The sequence below is a fragment of the Exophiala aquamarina genome (genome assembly GCF_000709125.1).
Source record: "Exophiala aquamarina CBS 119918 chromosome Unknown aczIA-supercont1.41, whole genome shotgun sequence".
NCBI lineage: Eukaryota > Fungi > Ascomycota > Eurotiomycetes > Chaetothyriales > Herpotrichiellaceae > Exophiala > Exophiala aquamarina.
In genome coordinates, this window is record NW_013550547.1 from 27,969 (window position 1) to 43,531 (window position 15,563).

Sequence of the window (15,563 nt, forward strand, 5' to 3'; positions counted from 1 at the left end):
GGGACAGAAAATATTCCTTATCGATTGGCGGCACTGACAAGCCGCGCTAGGCAACCAGTGGGACAAAAAGTGGTCCTTAGTTATTTTGAGTGTGTGCGTGAAGTGAAGCATCAATTGAAAACGTGTGTAGTCCACACGTGCGGTAGACGCGTGGAAACTTCGGCACAGTGGTCGACAGACCAGAAGCTAAGATCAAGCCGCACCCTCTCCATCGCTAACGTCTGTGAGCCTGTTGGACTCGTTGCACGAAATGAATGCCAAGAAGATATCTGTGTGCCCATCAATTACGGTCTATTCTAGTTTCCCATGTGTATTTCCCGCTGATTCAATCTTTTCTCTCTGTAAGCTTGCGTAGAGGTCAGTCATTGGGCCTTGGCACTCATTGGCGTCGTCTTGCGTGAAAGCAAGGCACTGTCGCGCAAGGGACTCCAATTCCCCCGTCGATATACTAGCGGGTCGAAGGCCCCGGAGCCTCTGCCACATCCGTCATCATCCACGCGAAATGGCCCCTCCAATACCAGGTTCTTGGACCGGTGGCGTCTGGGCCGGTGGATGGCTGAGGAACCGACATATTGGACGGGGACGGCCCCGTCACGCGGCTCGAGCCCACGACGGACCCATGGCTACTGTCGTTGAGAGGGGCCCCCGAGCTCAGGTCGTACACTTTGAGATGATTGATCGACCAATATGACTCCGTGAATGCCGCAGGGTTGTCCCGCACATACGTCTCACAATCTTCCGCGAGGGGGGAGCACACCGAATCCTCCTTCCAGGTCGCCCCAGCCCAGTCGCCACAGAATGTGGTGTCGAAGACCTGTGAGATGTCAGTCTCCGGGACCACCGCATGGACAAGGAGAGATAAGGGGAGAGGAAGGCCTCCGTGGCCGATGCACTCACGATTTTCTGGGCGGTGAACGAGGAGTTGAATTGACAGTCACCCGTGAAAGACGCCAGAGGAGTGGGCCACTGTGCTGGCTCCGGCAAGCCTTCCAAGACGTCGACGGGGGTAGAGCCACGAGGGAAGAACCAAACCCGGATGCCGTGCTCAGTCCACTCCATCGCGTAGATCCCCCCGGATATCTCGTTGAGCTCGTCTCCGTAGGTGCCGGCGACGGTGGAAACGACGGTGCAACCGTCCGGGCCACGGTCTCGCTCGCACTCATCGCGGATCAAGGTGCCCGAGAACGCGGTGTCCGGGCGAATGTGGCACGTCCGGTTCGTGTGGAGGCTCATCGCGTTCGTGTTCTGCGTATTCACGCCCTCGATGATGTCAATCTCACCGCCGTCGGGCCAATTCGGCCCCACCGTCCAACTGGCCTCCGTTAGTCCGACGTCCCGTCCATGGAATCAGGGGAGGACCTCGACGCACAAGGCGGGCCAGGTCCCACAGGTGCTCCCCGGCATGTGTGTAAGGTCCAGAAGGAGCAAGCATTGATGGTACGACGTCTGGCTGGTGATCCGGACACTTGCCCGCCCAGGACCTGTGGCGAGCTTGTTGGAGTCTACCCCGAGGTAGAGGCTTTCATTGCGAAGGGCGACCAATCCCGCCCGTGTCGCTGCTGGTCGGTCCAGATACGTCACGTATCCGTGGGTCGGGTCGGGACCCTGCTGGCCAGTTAGCGTGTTAGGGCGAGTAGAGGGACGGGATCCCGCACCGTGAAGAAATCAAAACGATCCAAGAAGGAATCACCGGCGTAGTGGTCGATCAGCACGTATCGAGCGTGGACGCTTCCCGTGACGGTGGTCAACCACAGGATCCAAACCGCCACGACGACCCTCACAGCCGCCCAGATTGAACATACTCTCGGACGAGCCATCGCGGATACTGTACAATGAGGGTGGCTGGGAAGGGGGAGAGTCGACACGTCGGGATATTGCACGGCGGCCGACATTCTTGAGTTCCCTTTCCAACTCGCCCCATTTTAGAGCTGTCACGCCCTGGCCGAGGGACGCTGGGCGTGCAGGGCGAGTCGACCAAAGGACCCCACTCGGGGCGATTGTCACAAGATACAGTAGTAGGGTCCAGACGGAGTTGTAGGCATGTGGTGCAGGAAAAGGGAACCGGCCGACCCAACTCTCGGTGACCCACGAATTGTATCCTCGAGGTGAGGAAAGGTGCAGTATTCCACCAGCCCGGGTCGGCACCAGGGCGGAGGCTTTGCGCCCCAAAATTTGTGACCTTCTCTGCGCCAGATTACCACTCCTCTAAGAAGGAGGGGCCCACAACGGAAAAGATTTGGCTTATCTACGTGCCAGCTCCCTGGAAGAAGCGTGGGCCGGGCAGAAAGCGATTGTTTGGAGGTGTGCACTCTTCCGTCGGAGACATGTCTGTCATCAGAACGAGTTCACTCTCCACTTTCGATGACGGCTCCCACAAACCGCGGCAGATAATGATGATTCACAGAATCGGCTAGCCTTGCCTTTCAAGTATGATCCTGTAATCGACAGACGAGACGTTGAAAGCTCCCCGCCCCCAGGCCACCACAAGAGGATCCGGAATGGAGGCCACATCCAGAATTATTTCTTCCACGACTGTGAATCCGTTCCGGAACATGTCTAACCGCCACCCGTCAAGGTACCATGATGAGCCATCTAAGCTAAATGCCCGTAGATTGATTTGCTCGACTAAGGAGTCCGGCAGCGCCTTCGTGAGAATCCTATCGATCCTGAATAAATTTCGGGACCGATCCAAAATTTCTCTCCAACATCTCACCCAATTTGGGTGACTTCAGCATCGAGCGTCACGAAGAGATCCTTCCCTGATACATGTATCCTTCGAGATGGATGACATCGATCACTCGGTGCCGGGAAAGTCGAATGGCGATCAGCCGCACTGCGAGAAGCCCTGAGAGCTCAATTAAAGCGACCACAAACCCCTCCCTCATCCTCCGACTCGGTCACCATCTTTCGTCGATACTGCTGTCGGAGACTTCGACTCCCACCTCAGTTCTTATGGATCCTGTGGAAGCCTACGCTGTCGCTGCGGTCGGGTGTATCGCGGCACAAGGCGTGGCGAGTCGGCTCTCGGCGCGCTCGCTCCAGCGTCGGTGGCCCCGGCTAGACCGGTTCTGGTGCCGACACTTCCTTTACCCGCGCCTCATCCATCGCCATGGGTGGATCGGCCCTTGGACACGGGCAGAGGTGGTGGTCCTCACCATCTACCTAATAGGAACCGCCACCGCCGTGGCGTACGGTTGGCCGGCACGAGAGGAGCTGCGCCGTCGTTTGGGGGGCTTGGCCATGGTCAACGCGGTGCCCCTGTACTTTGGCACCACGCACGATCTCCCCGCGACAATCCTGGGTCTCTCGCTGCCCCAGTATGGACGTGCACATCGGACGGTGTCGGGGGTTTTCGTGTCTCTGGGGGCGGTACATTCCTGGCTGGCCTGGCGTCAAGTCGAGAAGCTCCAGGGCCCCGCGGGATGGACGTGGAATCTATTGGTAGGTAAGTGGCTCGCGACCCGACGAATGCTGCTGACAGGTGCTCTGGAGATCGTCGCCGCCCTCCTGTCGATTCTGTTCATGGCGCTCCTGCCTCTCCGCACCCGCGCGTACGAGCCGTTCCTGCGTGGCCACCAGGGCCTTGGCCTGGCATGCCTTGTCGGACTGTGGCGTCATGCGGGCCCGCGGTTGGACCCGCCTCACTTTCAGGTGCCCCAGATCGCAGTGTTGGTGGCCACCATCGCTCTCGGTCTCCCCGTGCCGTGGGATCTGTGCCGCCTCGTCTGGCGCAACCGGATAGTCGCTCGAGTCCTCGCTCGGATGCTCGATCGCAAGTGGCCTTCTGCCGTCGGGACGGTCTATGGACAGGGTGACAGCATGATGGGCATCACGGTATCCAGCGTGGCTAGGTTCGACCTCGGCCTGGGCCAGTACGTGCACCTCGTAGGCCTTCGGACTTCTGCCCTTTCCATCTTCCAAAGTCACCCGTTCATGGCCTTCCGCGCGGCGGAGGACGGCGACGTGGGCTTGTTAGTGGAGAAGCGAGCCTCCTTCACCGCCAACCTGTTTCGCCATCCGACCTTGGCGTCTCCGAGCTCCACCGAAATACAGCCCGCCGTGGATCGACACATCCCCGTGCTGCTGTACGGACCCTATGGGAGGAGGATCTCGCTCGGAGGGTTCGATCACTTGCTGGTGGTGGCCGAGGGGCCAAGTCGCATCGTGTCGATCTTACCATACCTCCTGAACCTCGCCCACTCCCACCAGGGTCGCGTCCATACGATGAGTATCGTCTGGCAACTACGCGACGCAGGTAAGCTCCATCTCGTCCGACTGCGTTTGGTGCGTGTTCCAATCATACCTGCAGGACAGATCGAACACTGTCGACGCGTACTCGATGACCTTCGGATAAAAGTCCGTGGCCACCATAGTCTGGTGAGTCGAAGAACCCAGCCCCACGGTGTCCGGCGAGATTGGACCCTGTTGACTTAGCCCTAGATTCTCCAACTCTCGACGTACTCCAAATCCGGCGACCGGAGAAATCAGTCGCAGGAGCACACCTACGTGCACCGGCGGGGAAGGCCGAACCCGGAGGTCATCCTTGCCGCGTGTGGGGTCCAGAAATTTGCGGCGAAGGGCCGGGTGGACGTGGCTGTGTCCCACACCCGGAAAGATCCGTCCCAATCCCTCCTGGTGGTGGGTGAGTTCACCCCTCACGCCAGCCCCCGAGACCGAATTTGACTGACGACGGTAGTTTCGGCGAAGCCCAAAAAGCAAGACATCTGGAGCGATTTGGTCCTCCAGAGCTTGGATGAAAATGTGCGTCTCCAAGTCATGCCGTACTGACCAGCCGAGGAGGAAAGGCAAAGGATCTCGATCTAGACCGATGTGCGTTGATGGTGCTCGATCTCTATAAAAGTTTCTAGGTTCTCCACTGACCGCCAGGCTTCTGAATCCGGACATGAACGGCATGCGGTGGAGATCAAGGTGCACCAACCGCCGAAACCGACGAGGACCCGGATTGCCGGGGTTGGCTGGGGCGACGTTGGAGGGATCCGCGCACCCTCACCAGTGGTGCCGTTCTCCTAAGAACCGTTGTTGGAAGTCGAGATAGAGCCGTTGCCGAAATCGACGACCTTCATGTCGCGCAAGAATGTGCTGTTGTCAGTCGAATCGCCGCCGCGCACCCGGTACCGCTGGCACAGGCAGGTCGTGCCGGTCGCGTCCGAGATGGGCAAAGACGGAGCTACAAAGACAAAGGCCCGCGGTAAAGGCGTCCGCGGTATACGGGACGGAGGTACCACCGGGTTTATCTGTCTCTGTACGCTTGGACGCTTCTGAACCATCCCGCGTGCGGCTATCAGCCATGAATAACGAGGAGAATGAAATTCTTCCTCGTCCGCTACCACCACTCCTTCCGCCTCTCGGAAGTTAGTGGTTGGTAGATTGGGCTGAGTTTCTCACACAGAGACACTCGTTCGTGGCGATGTACTTTGATTTCGGTTTTTTTGGAATGTAGAGGAGAGGATGGGAAATCTCCCGCTCACTTGGGAGTGTTGAGCAAAAGAATTCCTCGTGTAGAACAACGGTGTACTGTAGTGATTGCGTGCCGTTCCCCTACTCGGGTGTCTACCTCATCTTCGATGCCACCGGGCGCGTTCACTAAATGTGTATCCCTCAAGCTCTCAATGAAGTGTAATCTACTCGAAATCCTAACTATTCCTTTGTTTTCTTGCTCAACAACGTATCTTTTAGGGAGGGCCCTAGGTCAACTGCTGTGACGCGGAAGATTAGGAGTTAAGATGATGAGAGACCTAACTCCGTCCCGCTCTCTCGATATCGACCGTATAGTCTGCCATCAGCAATCGTAAAGTATAGAAGAAGGCTGTCAACTACTAATACTTCACCTAATCCAAAAGGTAAAGTCTCAGTAGGTGAGCGCTAGCTAACCCTGACGGTGGGCTCGCCGGCAGCGTTTTTCGAGATTCCCGGCTTCTGATGACAAAGGTCCAACACTCGGGAGAGATTAGGCCGAACGTCTATCCGATAACGCACCCAGAATCCAAAATGAAGGCGGATGGAGATGGATTGAACGAAAACCTCAGAAATACCTCGGTGAGAACACTACAGAAGCTCGTTACGGCTGGCAAGGGGCCTTCGGATCTCGAAATCGTGCCGGCCAATGACTGGCATTCGCCACCGACGAGAAAGGGCCAAAGGAGATCCCTGTATGGGGTGCACCAGGCCTGCCACGATGGCCTCCGGCCCCTGTCGAGGTGGTCATGATCCCTTCTGGGCCCTCGTTGGAGTCCCGTCTTTGCCATGCACGGTTCGTTCGTGAGTTCGGAGGTTGTCCTCTCGAGAGAGAGTTTGGCCGCATGTGCAATAACACCTGTAACCTTCGTGGGTCTTTTGATGCCGTCGAAGGTGTTCACGACGTTTGTACCGCCTGCGTCGGTTCGTATCCTTCACTCGGCAACCTGGGAATTCGCATACAAACTTTCTCTCTTGGCACGTTTCTGGCAATTCTTCGTCCGTGCCCTCCTTGGGCTCTTCACCACCCCTTCCGACCGTGGAATTGCCCCCCCAGTTCTCCCGGGCGCCGACGATTCCCCCCCTGACATCTCGTGGTGCCGGCGGACCTCCCTCATGGTGATCGAGAGCTTGTTGCGTGGTGAACGGTGGCGCGACGGGTTGCACATCCATTCCGCCCGACGTGGAGCCACGAAGGGGCGCGTGGTGGTAGAACGCGCCGGGGGGGATCGTGCAGTTTCCAGGTCCCTTGGTCCTGAGGCGGAGAAGACATGGAATGCAGATTTCGAAACAACCGGGTATTGGGTTGTCGGCGCCGTTCATGATCGGCGACGACGGCGACAGTTCCGATTTAGGCCTTGCCGGTCGAGAGTGTACTGAACGCTGCAGCCGCTGGATGGGATCAGAGGGATGGAACCCTCCGCGACTCATTCACCCACAGGGCGAAGTGAGAGACTTATGGGTCCAGAAGGATATGCGAGGTCCACGAGCTGACCTGTCGACAGCCAATCCTCGCTTGCTTTACGAACCCGTCTTTTCCAGTGCCACGAAAGACAGATGTTTCCGACTGGAGCTTTGTCGATTTGAGCCATTTCCAAGGTCCGGGTGTCTACAATGTCGCGTGCCACCAACTCTCCCCCCCCCCCCCAGCCAATCGTATGCTCCACATGTTCTATTGCTCCTTTGGAAAATGCATCAAGCACTGTTTCCAAATGAACACTGATTGGAAATGTGATCCGTGCGTGATCGAGCCTCTAAAGCTGTTCACACGGTATTCAAGGAGATCTTATATAGCTAGGAAATTGATAAGCCTTCTAGTCGTGCTTTAGGGTCTTTTGCTTAAGGGCATCGTAATCGCTAGTAAGGTCTGCCCGCTCTTCGTCGATGTGCTCGTGGCTGGGGCCTCAAAAATCGACGAGTCAAAACCCATCGGGGCCGACAGCACCGAACTTTCGCATCACAGGGACAATGAGTGGGTGTATGAAGATTGGGGATACTGTATGAAAACCCGCTACTGTGAAGTCACGGAATGTTCATTGCTTCCTTCAAGGGATCCATTGGCTCGAGAGGCATCTGTATCCATGATAAAATAAAGCACCATGATTCATGACCGCGATGAGGAGCACGTAACGTGACATCAAACAAGAGCTCGCGCAGATTGAATCATGGGACGTGGAAGGAGTGGGGTGTCAGCGCAGGCTGTCGGAGCGTCGCCCTTTGATTGATGCCTGTCCATTGATGAACAGCACCAAACTTTTTGAAATTTTTGAGGCCAAGGAAATGAGACACGGCCTAAGATCATGTAGAACAATCCGTACAGTACCCAGCATATTGTACAGTGTACCACGCCTTGAAGCGCCAGAGGAGGCTATCAACGTATATGATTCATGCATGCTGACACGTCGGAATCTCCCACCTAAAGCTGTTGCCTTCATTCACATCTACAGTCACCTGCAAAACTAGCTTCACTTTTTGGACTGTTCAAAAAAGAATCGGGCGTGCCCACTTGTCACAGATCTAACCTTGTATAGTAAGACTTTTGTAACGATATCCACCAATAATGTAGAAGCAAGAGTTTAACATAGTAGAGCAATTTTGTGATGCTCCAGTCCATAGAGCGGCAATGAGAAATGCAGCCGTTGTTCCTCGTTCCCGGAAACAGCCCTCATAGAGAGTTCCCACATGATTGGCTTTCAGCAATATTGCAGCCACAATTCAGCCACAAATAAGTGGCTGAGCTATCTCGTGATCAATGTTCTTGGCAGCAGCAGGCTGCGCTTTCAAGTCTGCCTCCTCGAGAGGATCGTCTTCTTCCTTAAGCCTCGCTCTGTGGACTGTACAGCGTATAAATTTCTGAATTATATATATCTCCCAGAGGCCTACCTAACTCGGCCTTAATTGATTCTCGATCGAAAGTGCCAAAATGTCCGATCTCGCGCACACATTTGTGGAGCTGGAGCCTGACTCTAGGGAACATTATCTCGATCAAGGTTCCGAAACCAGTGTTGGCCTTCAACAACTACTAGAAACTCTGAGATGGATATACAGCAAGTGGGAGGCGACGGTACCACCCCCGCCTTACAATGACTTGAGAAAAAATGGCCATCAAAATCTACACACAAAGGGCAATTGAAGGCAGTCCAGGGGCTGACAAATGCCTTGCTTTGTGTCTCGTTGGCACTACATTACAAGTTGGCGATTACCATACTCCAAAATACCCCGTGGTACTTCGAGATGCCCGAAATGCATGGGCATTGCTGGACAGCGGTGACATGCCCCAATTAAGAGAAGCTCGACCCTCATACTTCTGCCTTGGTCTAGCCTTCCTATGTTCGGCATTATTTCTTGCGGGTGAGGAAGGCAGTTCTAGAATTCCACAAGATTTCAAGTCCCTGTCTCCATACCGAGAGGAAAATTCACAGCCATTTTCTTTTCTACGCCATGCTACGATGTGTTTTAACGGAGGCTATGGCGACAAGCAATGGCAGTACTCACCCATAAATACCAATTTACTGCAATGGAAAGCTTGTCAAGACCCGGACAATCGTATACATCGTCCCGCTTGCGAAGACGTTGGCAACTGGGTGGCGGAGAAGGCGCACAAGGACTTGGAGCTCCCACCACTACTGCCGCACGAACTGGTGGAATTGATTCCCGGAATTAATATGACTTTTGTTTCCCCATGATACTGTTGGCTATAGGAAGAGTATAATCCTGTTCTTCTCACTCTCTAGAATCTTATCATCCACGACTAGGGCTAGCGCCTTAGAACGCTGCTATAACAAGTCTCAATCCACGTACTGTAGACAGAGGTTCCTCCTAGGCTCATAATTCAGGAGAATTCTAAAGTATAATATCTAGTCAGGGTCACAGTCATTCTGGCTACTAGCTTAACAACTCTTTACCTTTGGTAAGCAGAGTACATCTTGTCTAAATTCGCCTTTGGGCGGACGAGACTATATGACAGCGACAGCACTCTAAAGTGGATGGTGACTGCGTTCGACATGGTAGACAGAATGCGCTCGTCAGCTGCACCGGGCGCATGTCAACACCATGACATCGCACTTAGTCGAGCAGGTGGCAACTTCTGTCGTCGCTTTTGTGAACAATGTTCCAAGCTAATTTAATGATGCAAAATAGCTCTATTCTGACAGATTCAGTACCTTTATCATTGGCTTCACCGCAAAACGGACACTTTACCATCATAGTCTGGGCCTGACTCATTGTGGGTCCAAATGACGAATCTCAATTATTTTTGAAGAGCCCAAAAAAATGAAGCTGGTTTTGCAGGTGGCTGTATGGCCGCATTAACCACGTCGAAACCGCCGTTCGTTCGAGACCCTCACCATTCTGAGGTTTTAAAAATCTCGCTAGCTAGTTCAGAAACTTGTTACGGATAATACGTATAGTTTAAGGGTCAATCGACAGTGGCCGCATAAAAGACCAGCGGCCTAAATATAAGCCGGTCTCAAAAGGGTCTTGAAGCAAATCTGTTGACCCGGCAATAGCGAAAGGCCGTAAGTGACAAAGACTTTGATTCGGAAACTTAACACCAATCTCGACCTAGCCTAGGTTTCGCCCCATGTGCCTCCGGGCATCTAAGTTCATGGCCGGCGCCTTCTTGTGTACTGTCCACCACAGTCGTCGGAGGACGAGAGCAACAGGGGATCACGAACCCCCACCTCACTCACCTCGGTTGAGCGACACGATATGCGATGTGCCACCACCGGCCGAGCGCCCCTCATTAACGCCCGTTCTGGATAGATTTCAGCAGTACCTCGACATTCTGTGGCAATGTTTGCGGATTCACCATGACCGCAAAGATTCCCGGGTGTGCATCATGAACTCCTTCGGGCTTCCAACTGGCAAAGAAGTATCCGTTGAATTGATGTTGGTTTGATTTCCGAATATTCCCCAAGCCCGGTTCGTCCTTTTTAATGGGTATGCTATGGCGTCGTACAAACTCTGCAGACACCATGTTGGTCGATGATGTTATATCAAGTAGCGCGCGGCAGTCGTGGAGCTCCGGCTGTACGTCATCACCAGTGAGCGTGATGGTGATTAGAAAGGGTTTCTTAGTAGGTTCCTCGAGAAGAAAAGCGTGAGCACATTGATCTTGTCCCATGATAGGTTTGGGGAAGCAGCTTACCATGCCTAATAAGGGATCTTTGGTATACAAAGGGCCGGAGCCAACAGAGAACAGGTGCTGAGATTCAACAAGGATAGGAGGATGTGCCTTCTCTTCAGGGGGTTTCCTGCTCGAGATGCAGCCACTGCTGATCCAGCGAAGGAATAGGGACGCTATATGATTCTCCATGCTGTCTGCTCCCCGAACGGCAAATTCTGGGCTCGAGATTGAACTGATGCGCCGAGTTCGCGTTGCTGGGTAACAGTGATCGAGGTATGCCGGACCATACAGCAAGGCGACGTCAGCGACCCCGCCAGATGTTTGGGTGTCGAAAAGTTTCCGAAGCGCTCAGACAATATTCTCAGTGATTATGATTGGATGTGTGTCATTGAAAGTAAGGACATGAAGTTATAAAGACTAGATGACCGTAATTAGTCAACTCAGCGCCAAGCCCAGATCATGTGCGGCTTGGCGCGTACTTCGGAGGGCCTGCTTCTCAATGATCTACAGTGGGTTATTTACTTCGTTCTTTCGAAAAGCCCTTTATTGGTTCACGGCGCAGAAAGCCACATATTCACAACACAGCATAAATGAAAAATCTCTGCTCTTGTAATAGATCCTCAAAGGGGCACATACTGTGCTGTAAATTTATTCATATCCAAGCAGATCGACCTCCAAGCGCGTTATTTTAGGATTTTTTTTTCTCAAGTGATCAACGGTGTGGTGCCTCCTTGGGCCGTAACTCCCGAGAGGCCATGTTCTGGCCTATGGCAACTCGAAGGCGACACGACCGGACCGCTTTAGGAGTCAGCATTCCCATTCTAGACTGGCAACGGCAACTTCGGCCTGGTGCGGCAAGTTGTTTTGGCCGAGGATGGATGTGGGTTGATGCTGGCCTTCGAGTTTCGGGTTCACTTCTTTTGTGCGCGAGGGCGAGGTGTCGATCCTCCGTGGGATATTTCGGCTCGTGTCCTCACGAACGGGCCACGATGAGCTTGAAGATGAAGCCTTTGAAAAGCATGATCAGCCAAGATCCGACTAGCCCGGTGAGGAGGCGGAAGAGGAGCTGAGGAATGTTCATCAGGACGTGACAAAGAAGGAGAATGATCCCGACACCGATGAAAACCGACGGGTTTTGCAGGAGAGCGACAACGGTTTGGAGGAAATCCCTCATGATAAGTCGACGTAAATCTCACGAGCTCGGTGAAGCCGACCAGAAAGAGCTGGGTCCAAAGACGAACATATATAGCGAAGAAGCGGTTGCATTTCTCGAATATTCAAGATGCATCATTAATCACACTCTCGTGACTCTGTGCCTGTTTAGCCCAAGGTGGACCAAGATGCTAGATCCGGTGTGTCGCCGCTTTTTCGATGCCAGAGTGAAAAACGCCCAAATTGAAAGCAATGCCGCCTCGAATTTTGGCCTCGGCATGGGCACAGATTTGTCGGGAGAATTTTCGCTCCCCACGGTACGAGAATGAGTTAAGATGAGCGAGGAACCGCCAGATTTGTGTCCCTTTCCGATTCACAAAAACTCATGCTTCGAATTTGACGCGTCGGGATATAGACTATCCATCCAGGACAGGTCGAGGGCTTCAGTACACCAAAGGGAATTGTGGTTCAAGGGTGAGAGTGACTGACATGTCGTGTCTTAGTGAGGAAATACCTCTGGGGCGAGGAGATTTTTCCCCAGGGCGTTTTTGGGCTGTAAACGTGCCGAAGCCGACGTCTCAGCAGCCTAACGTACTGGACGGCGAATCCCACCGGAAGAGAGGCGTAGGGAGGCCGAAATGATGACAGACGAGGATCAGGATGTCCAGCGTGCAGGCTAGATGCTCTGTGATTCCCGGGAAAATGTCTTCGTCGATACGTGCTGTTTCGAGAGAGCACATGAACATGACGGAATAGTGACAGAGTTGGATGACGGTCCTCACGGAATTCCGTTACGAGACTCCAAGCACTCGAATTGCTTCTGTCACCTTCGAAATGTCGTTTCCAAAATCTGGAAGAAACCGGCTTTGATACAGTATTCGACAAGGTTCCTGAACTTCTGGAAGAATTATTGCCCCAAATTCAATTGGCTACGAGGCCACATGGCAAGGGGGAAGTCTTGGGCGAGACGATACGGTACAAGCCCTACTGATATGTACTGTATTACCGATATTAGTATCCATTTATCCGGGAAGGAGAAAAGCAGACCGGCAAGGACTTCCACTGGGAGAACTTATCTGAGTGGCCAGCCATCGGAAGTGCAGAACACAAACGCTGGCAAAAATGCGATCCTTTGCTGTTACAGTATCTTTGGTAGGGAATTTTCCCTTAGCGGAGTATGTATGCCCATGGGCTTTCGACAACGGATCAAATATCACCCTATAACTACTGTACGTAACCCAAGTGGAACGCAGATTTAACTTATTCTCTTTTCGAGAACTACCGCGTGACGGATGTTACTGGGACCCTTACTAGAATGTTCCATAAATTCGGCAGTTCTGGTGCCACTTTGCCCAAAATGCCTGTCCGTACGTAGGCCAGTGCCTGCCGACAGCACTAATAAGTGCAAGTACCGATTACATCTTTGAGTCCTAATTAATTCTTGGTAACTCTAAAGGAGACTCTTATTCGTCACATCTAATCCTTATGTAATGAGTCAACTGAAGTTTGACTTATCTCATAACTCGAGTCAATGAATCTGATTCATGATTGACTCACATTGATGCACTCAGTGCTGGCACATCTTACAGAAATCCGGTCCAACGAGGAGGGCGATACCGAGATGAATTCAGTCGACGATGATTCGTCATCCACGTCTGGAAAGACATGATCCACCAGCGGGGACGAATCACACGCCGTGGTTGTTGTTCGACAAGGCACCACAATGAAAGTTCGTGCGGTCAAACCAGAGCGATGTCATGGTTAGTGAGGGCATTTGGTCATGTACTTACATACGCTGCCATTACAGTCAAACGAGTCCCCGTCGTCAACGATTGTCCCGCATCCTGTCGAGCCAATGACTGGGTCTGGCACCGTGAGCGGGTGCTCGGGGGCGGTCATATATCGACTTCTAGTCGTTTGGGGGACGCTTCCTCGTCTCAACCCTGATAGACCAGGAGGGTTGGCTCAACGGGAGCCGAGGATAAAGGCAACATATACCGCACCGGGGTCCGGCCCTCGACCAACATATACAACACCGTCGACCCCGAGGCATCATGGCACAGCTCGACTCACTCCCGGGGGAGGTCCTAGAGAACATCCCCCTGTTCGCTCGAAACGCGCGACATGTGGTCTTGGTGTCGCGTAAATTCCACGCGGTCTTCACCCCTAAGCTCTATCACACCATGTGGTTCGAGAAAAGAACCCGGCAGAATGACACTGGGGCACACTGCAAGAGATGGCACCCATTGCCCACATCCGATCTCGACCTCCCGGCGGTCGAAGCGCGGGTCACCTGTCCACGCAAGGTCCACCTCTGGCTTCACACACTCGGCGAGCACCGGCGGCTGCGCCAACACACGCGGTGTGTGTTCCTGATGAGCAATCTCGATCTCATGGACAACGGGGTCGGTCGCGACCATGCCTTGGGCTGTGACGTACCCGTCTGTCGTCGGTTCGATTGGCGCATGCTGGCGACGCTCCCCGGACTCCAGCACTTGCGTCTTTCTCCGTACTGGATGGGTTTCTTCGTCCAGACCCGCGAACCCATTCCGGACTTGCAGAGCGTCAGGATCGCGTTGCCCGTCGAGTCTCGCCATTGGGCCCCGCCACCTCCGTGGAATCCGCGGGTTCAGTGGGACGTGGCCGATGTCTTGTGCCTCGCCTGCCAACCTCACGTCAAGGACGTCCGGCTGTTCGGGGGCCAGCTGATCTGCCACGGTCCGGGCGATCCCGAGGAGAATTCCGAGGAAGGCTCATCCTGCGTTCACGCGGCACAGCCCTGTCGGTCTCGGGCGACCACGCTCGCTCTCGATGGCGTGGTGGCCCAGGGTGACGCTCTCCGCTCACTCCTCCACTCGATGCCCCAGCTGAGGACGCTGTCCTGGCGGCGGCCGACGAATACGTGTCACACGTGGCAGGACTGCCAGTGTGAGAGAAACATCCTACAGGACCTTGACGTGTCACTCGCAACGGCCCAGATCGGCCTGCACCGGCTCGAACTGGATCTGGCCGATCACGAGTTGGACGCGTGTTGGCCCTGGCGATGCCCGCGAGAACGTCACATTCTCGTCTCGCTGCCCGCCCTCGCTCGGTTGGAGGTGTTGAAGATCGCGACGGAGCTGGTCGTCGGGCGTAGGACCTGTCCGCGGAACCCTCGAGCTCGGGATCTCCAGACCAAGCCCACGCGCACCCTGGCCAAGCAGCTGCCGCCCAGGGTGCGCGACCTCACATTGTCCGTCGACTCCTCACATGCCATGTACGAGGCGGGTTACCGATCCAGTTTGATCACCGGCTTGGTGGAGGATCGAGATCGCCTGTCCTCCCTTGAACGTGTGCTCATCCTCGACCGCAGTGGGGAAGCTTACAACCACGACGTTTGCCGCGAGTGCTGCATGCAGGAGGCTAGGTCCACCGCGTGGGATGCACGGGGCGCGAGGGCCCTCTGCCGCAGAGCGGGATTTTTCCTGACGTACCAAAGGCCCTCTGGAACTTGGCGTGACACGGCAGGACCTTGACGCACGCCTGAGTCCTTACACCCCTCGAAGGAGGCCATGCGTCGGTCGCGCACCGCTCTAATCGGTGAGCGTCACGGGAGCTCAACCGGTCAATCCACTACTAGTCCACCCTGAGATTGTTGTTCCATTGACTCGACATCAGATCCAGCTCGCGCAACGAAGGTTTGGTCGCTGGGTGCTCGTGGTGCGTTAGCGTAGCGCGCGCACGTCTTCTGCGCCCTTCCTCTTCGTCTGTACGATGGAATGGCCATCGGTATATGGGGTGGCGTCCTGTCCATTGGTACAGCTTTGTC

The 15,563-nt window shown here is 54.5% G+C and overlaps 3 protein-coding genes across 3 annotated transcripts; 2 read left to right on the forward strand and 1 right to left on the reverse strand.

The window, feature by feature from the left end:
- Window positions 1-448: 448 nt before the first annotated feature.
- Window positions 449-1,817, reverse strand: A1O9_13007 (endo-1,3(4)-beta-glucanase; the record flags this gene model as incomplete). The annotated part of the gene is made up of 4 exons (XM_013398081.1): window positions 449-814; window positions 898-1,312; window positions 1,370-1,605; window positions 1,656-1,817. 4 exons carry the CDS (start codon window positions 1,815-1,817, stop codon window positions 449-451), a joined length of 1,179 nt encoding a protein of 392 aa, XP_013253535.1.
- Window positions 1,818-2,952: 1,135 nt separating this feature from the next.
- A1O9_13008 (uncharacterized protein) lies at window positions 2,953-4,434 on the forward strand (the record flags this gene model as incomplete). The annotated part of the gene is made up of 1 exon (XM_013398082.1): window positions 2,953-4,434. The coding sequence occupies one exon, from the start codon at window positions 2,953-2,955 to the stop codon at window positions 4,432-4,434; it is 1,482 nt and encodes a 493-aa protein (XP_013253536.1).
- A 9,375-nt stretch (window positions 4,435-13,809) lies between these two features.
- On the forward strand, window positions 13,810-15,270 carry A1O9_13009 (uncharacterized protein; the record flags this gene model as incomplete). Its single annotated transcript, XM_013398083.1, has 1 exon — window positions 13,810-15,270. The coding sequence occupies one exon, from the start codon at window positions 13,810-13,812 to the stop codon at window positions 15,268-15,270; it is 1,461 nt and encodes a 486-aa protein (XP_013253537.1).
- Between the last annotated feature and the right edge of the window lie 293 nt (window positions 15,271-15,563).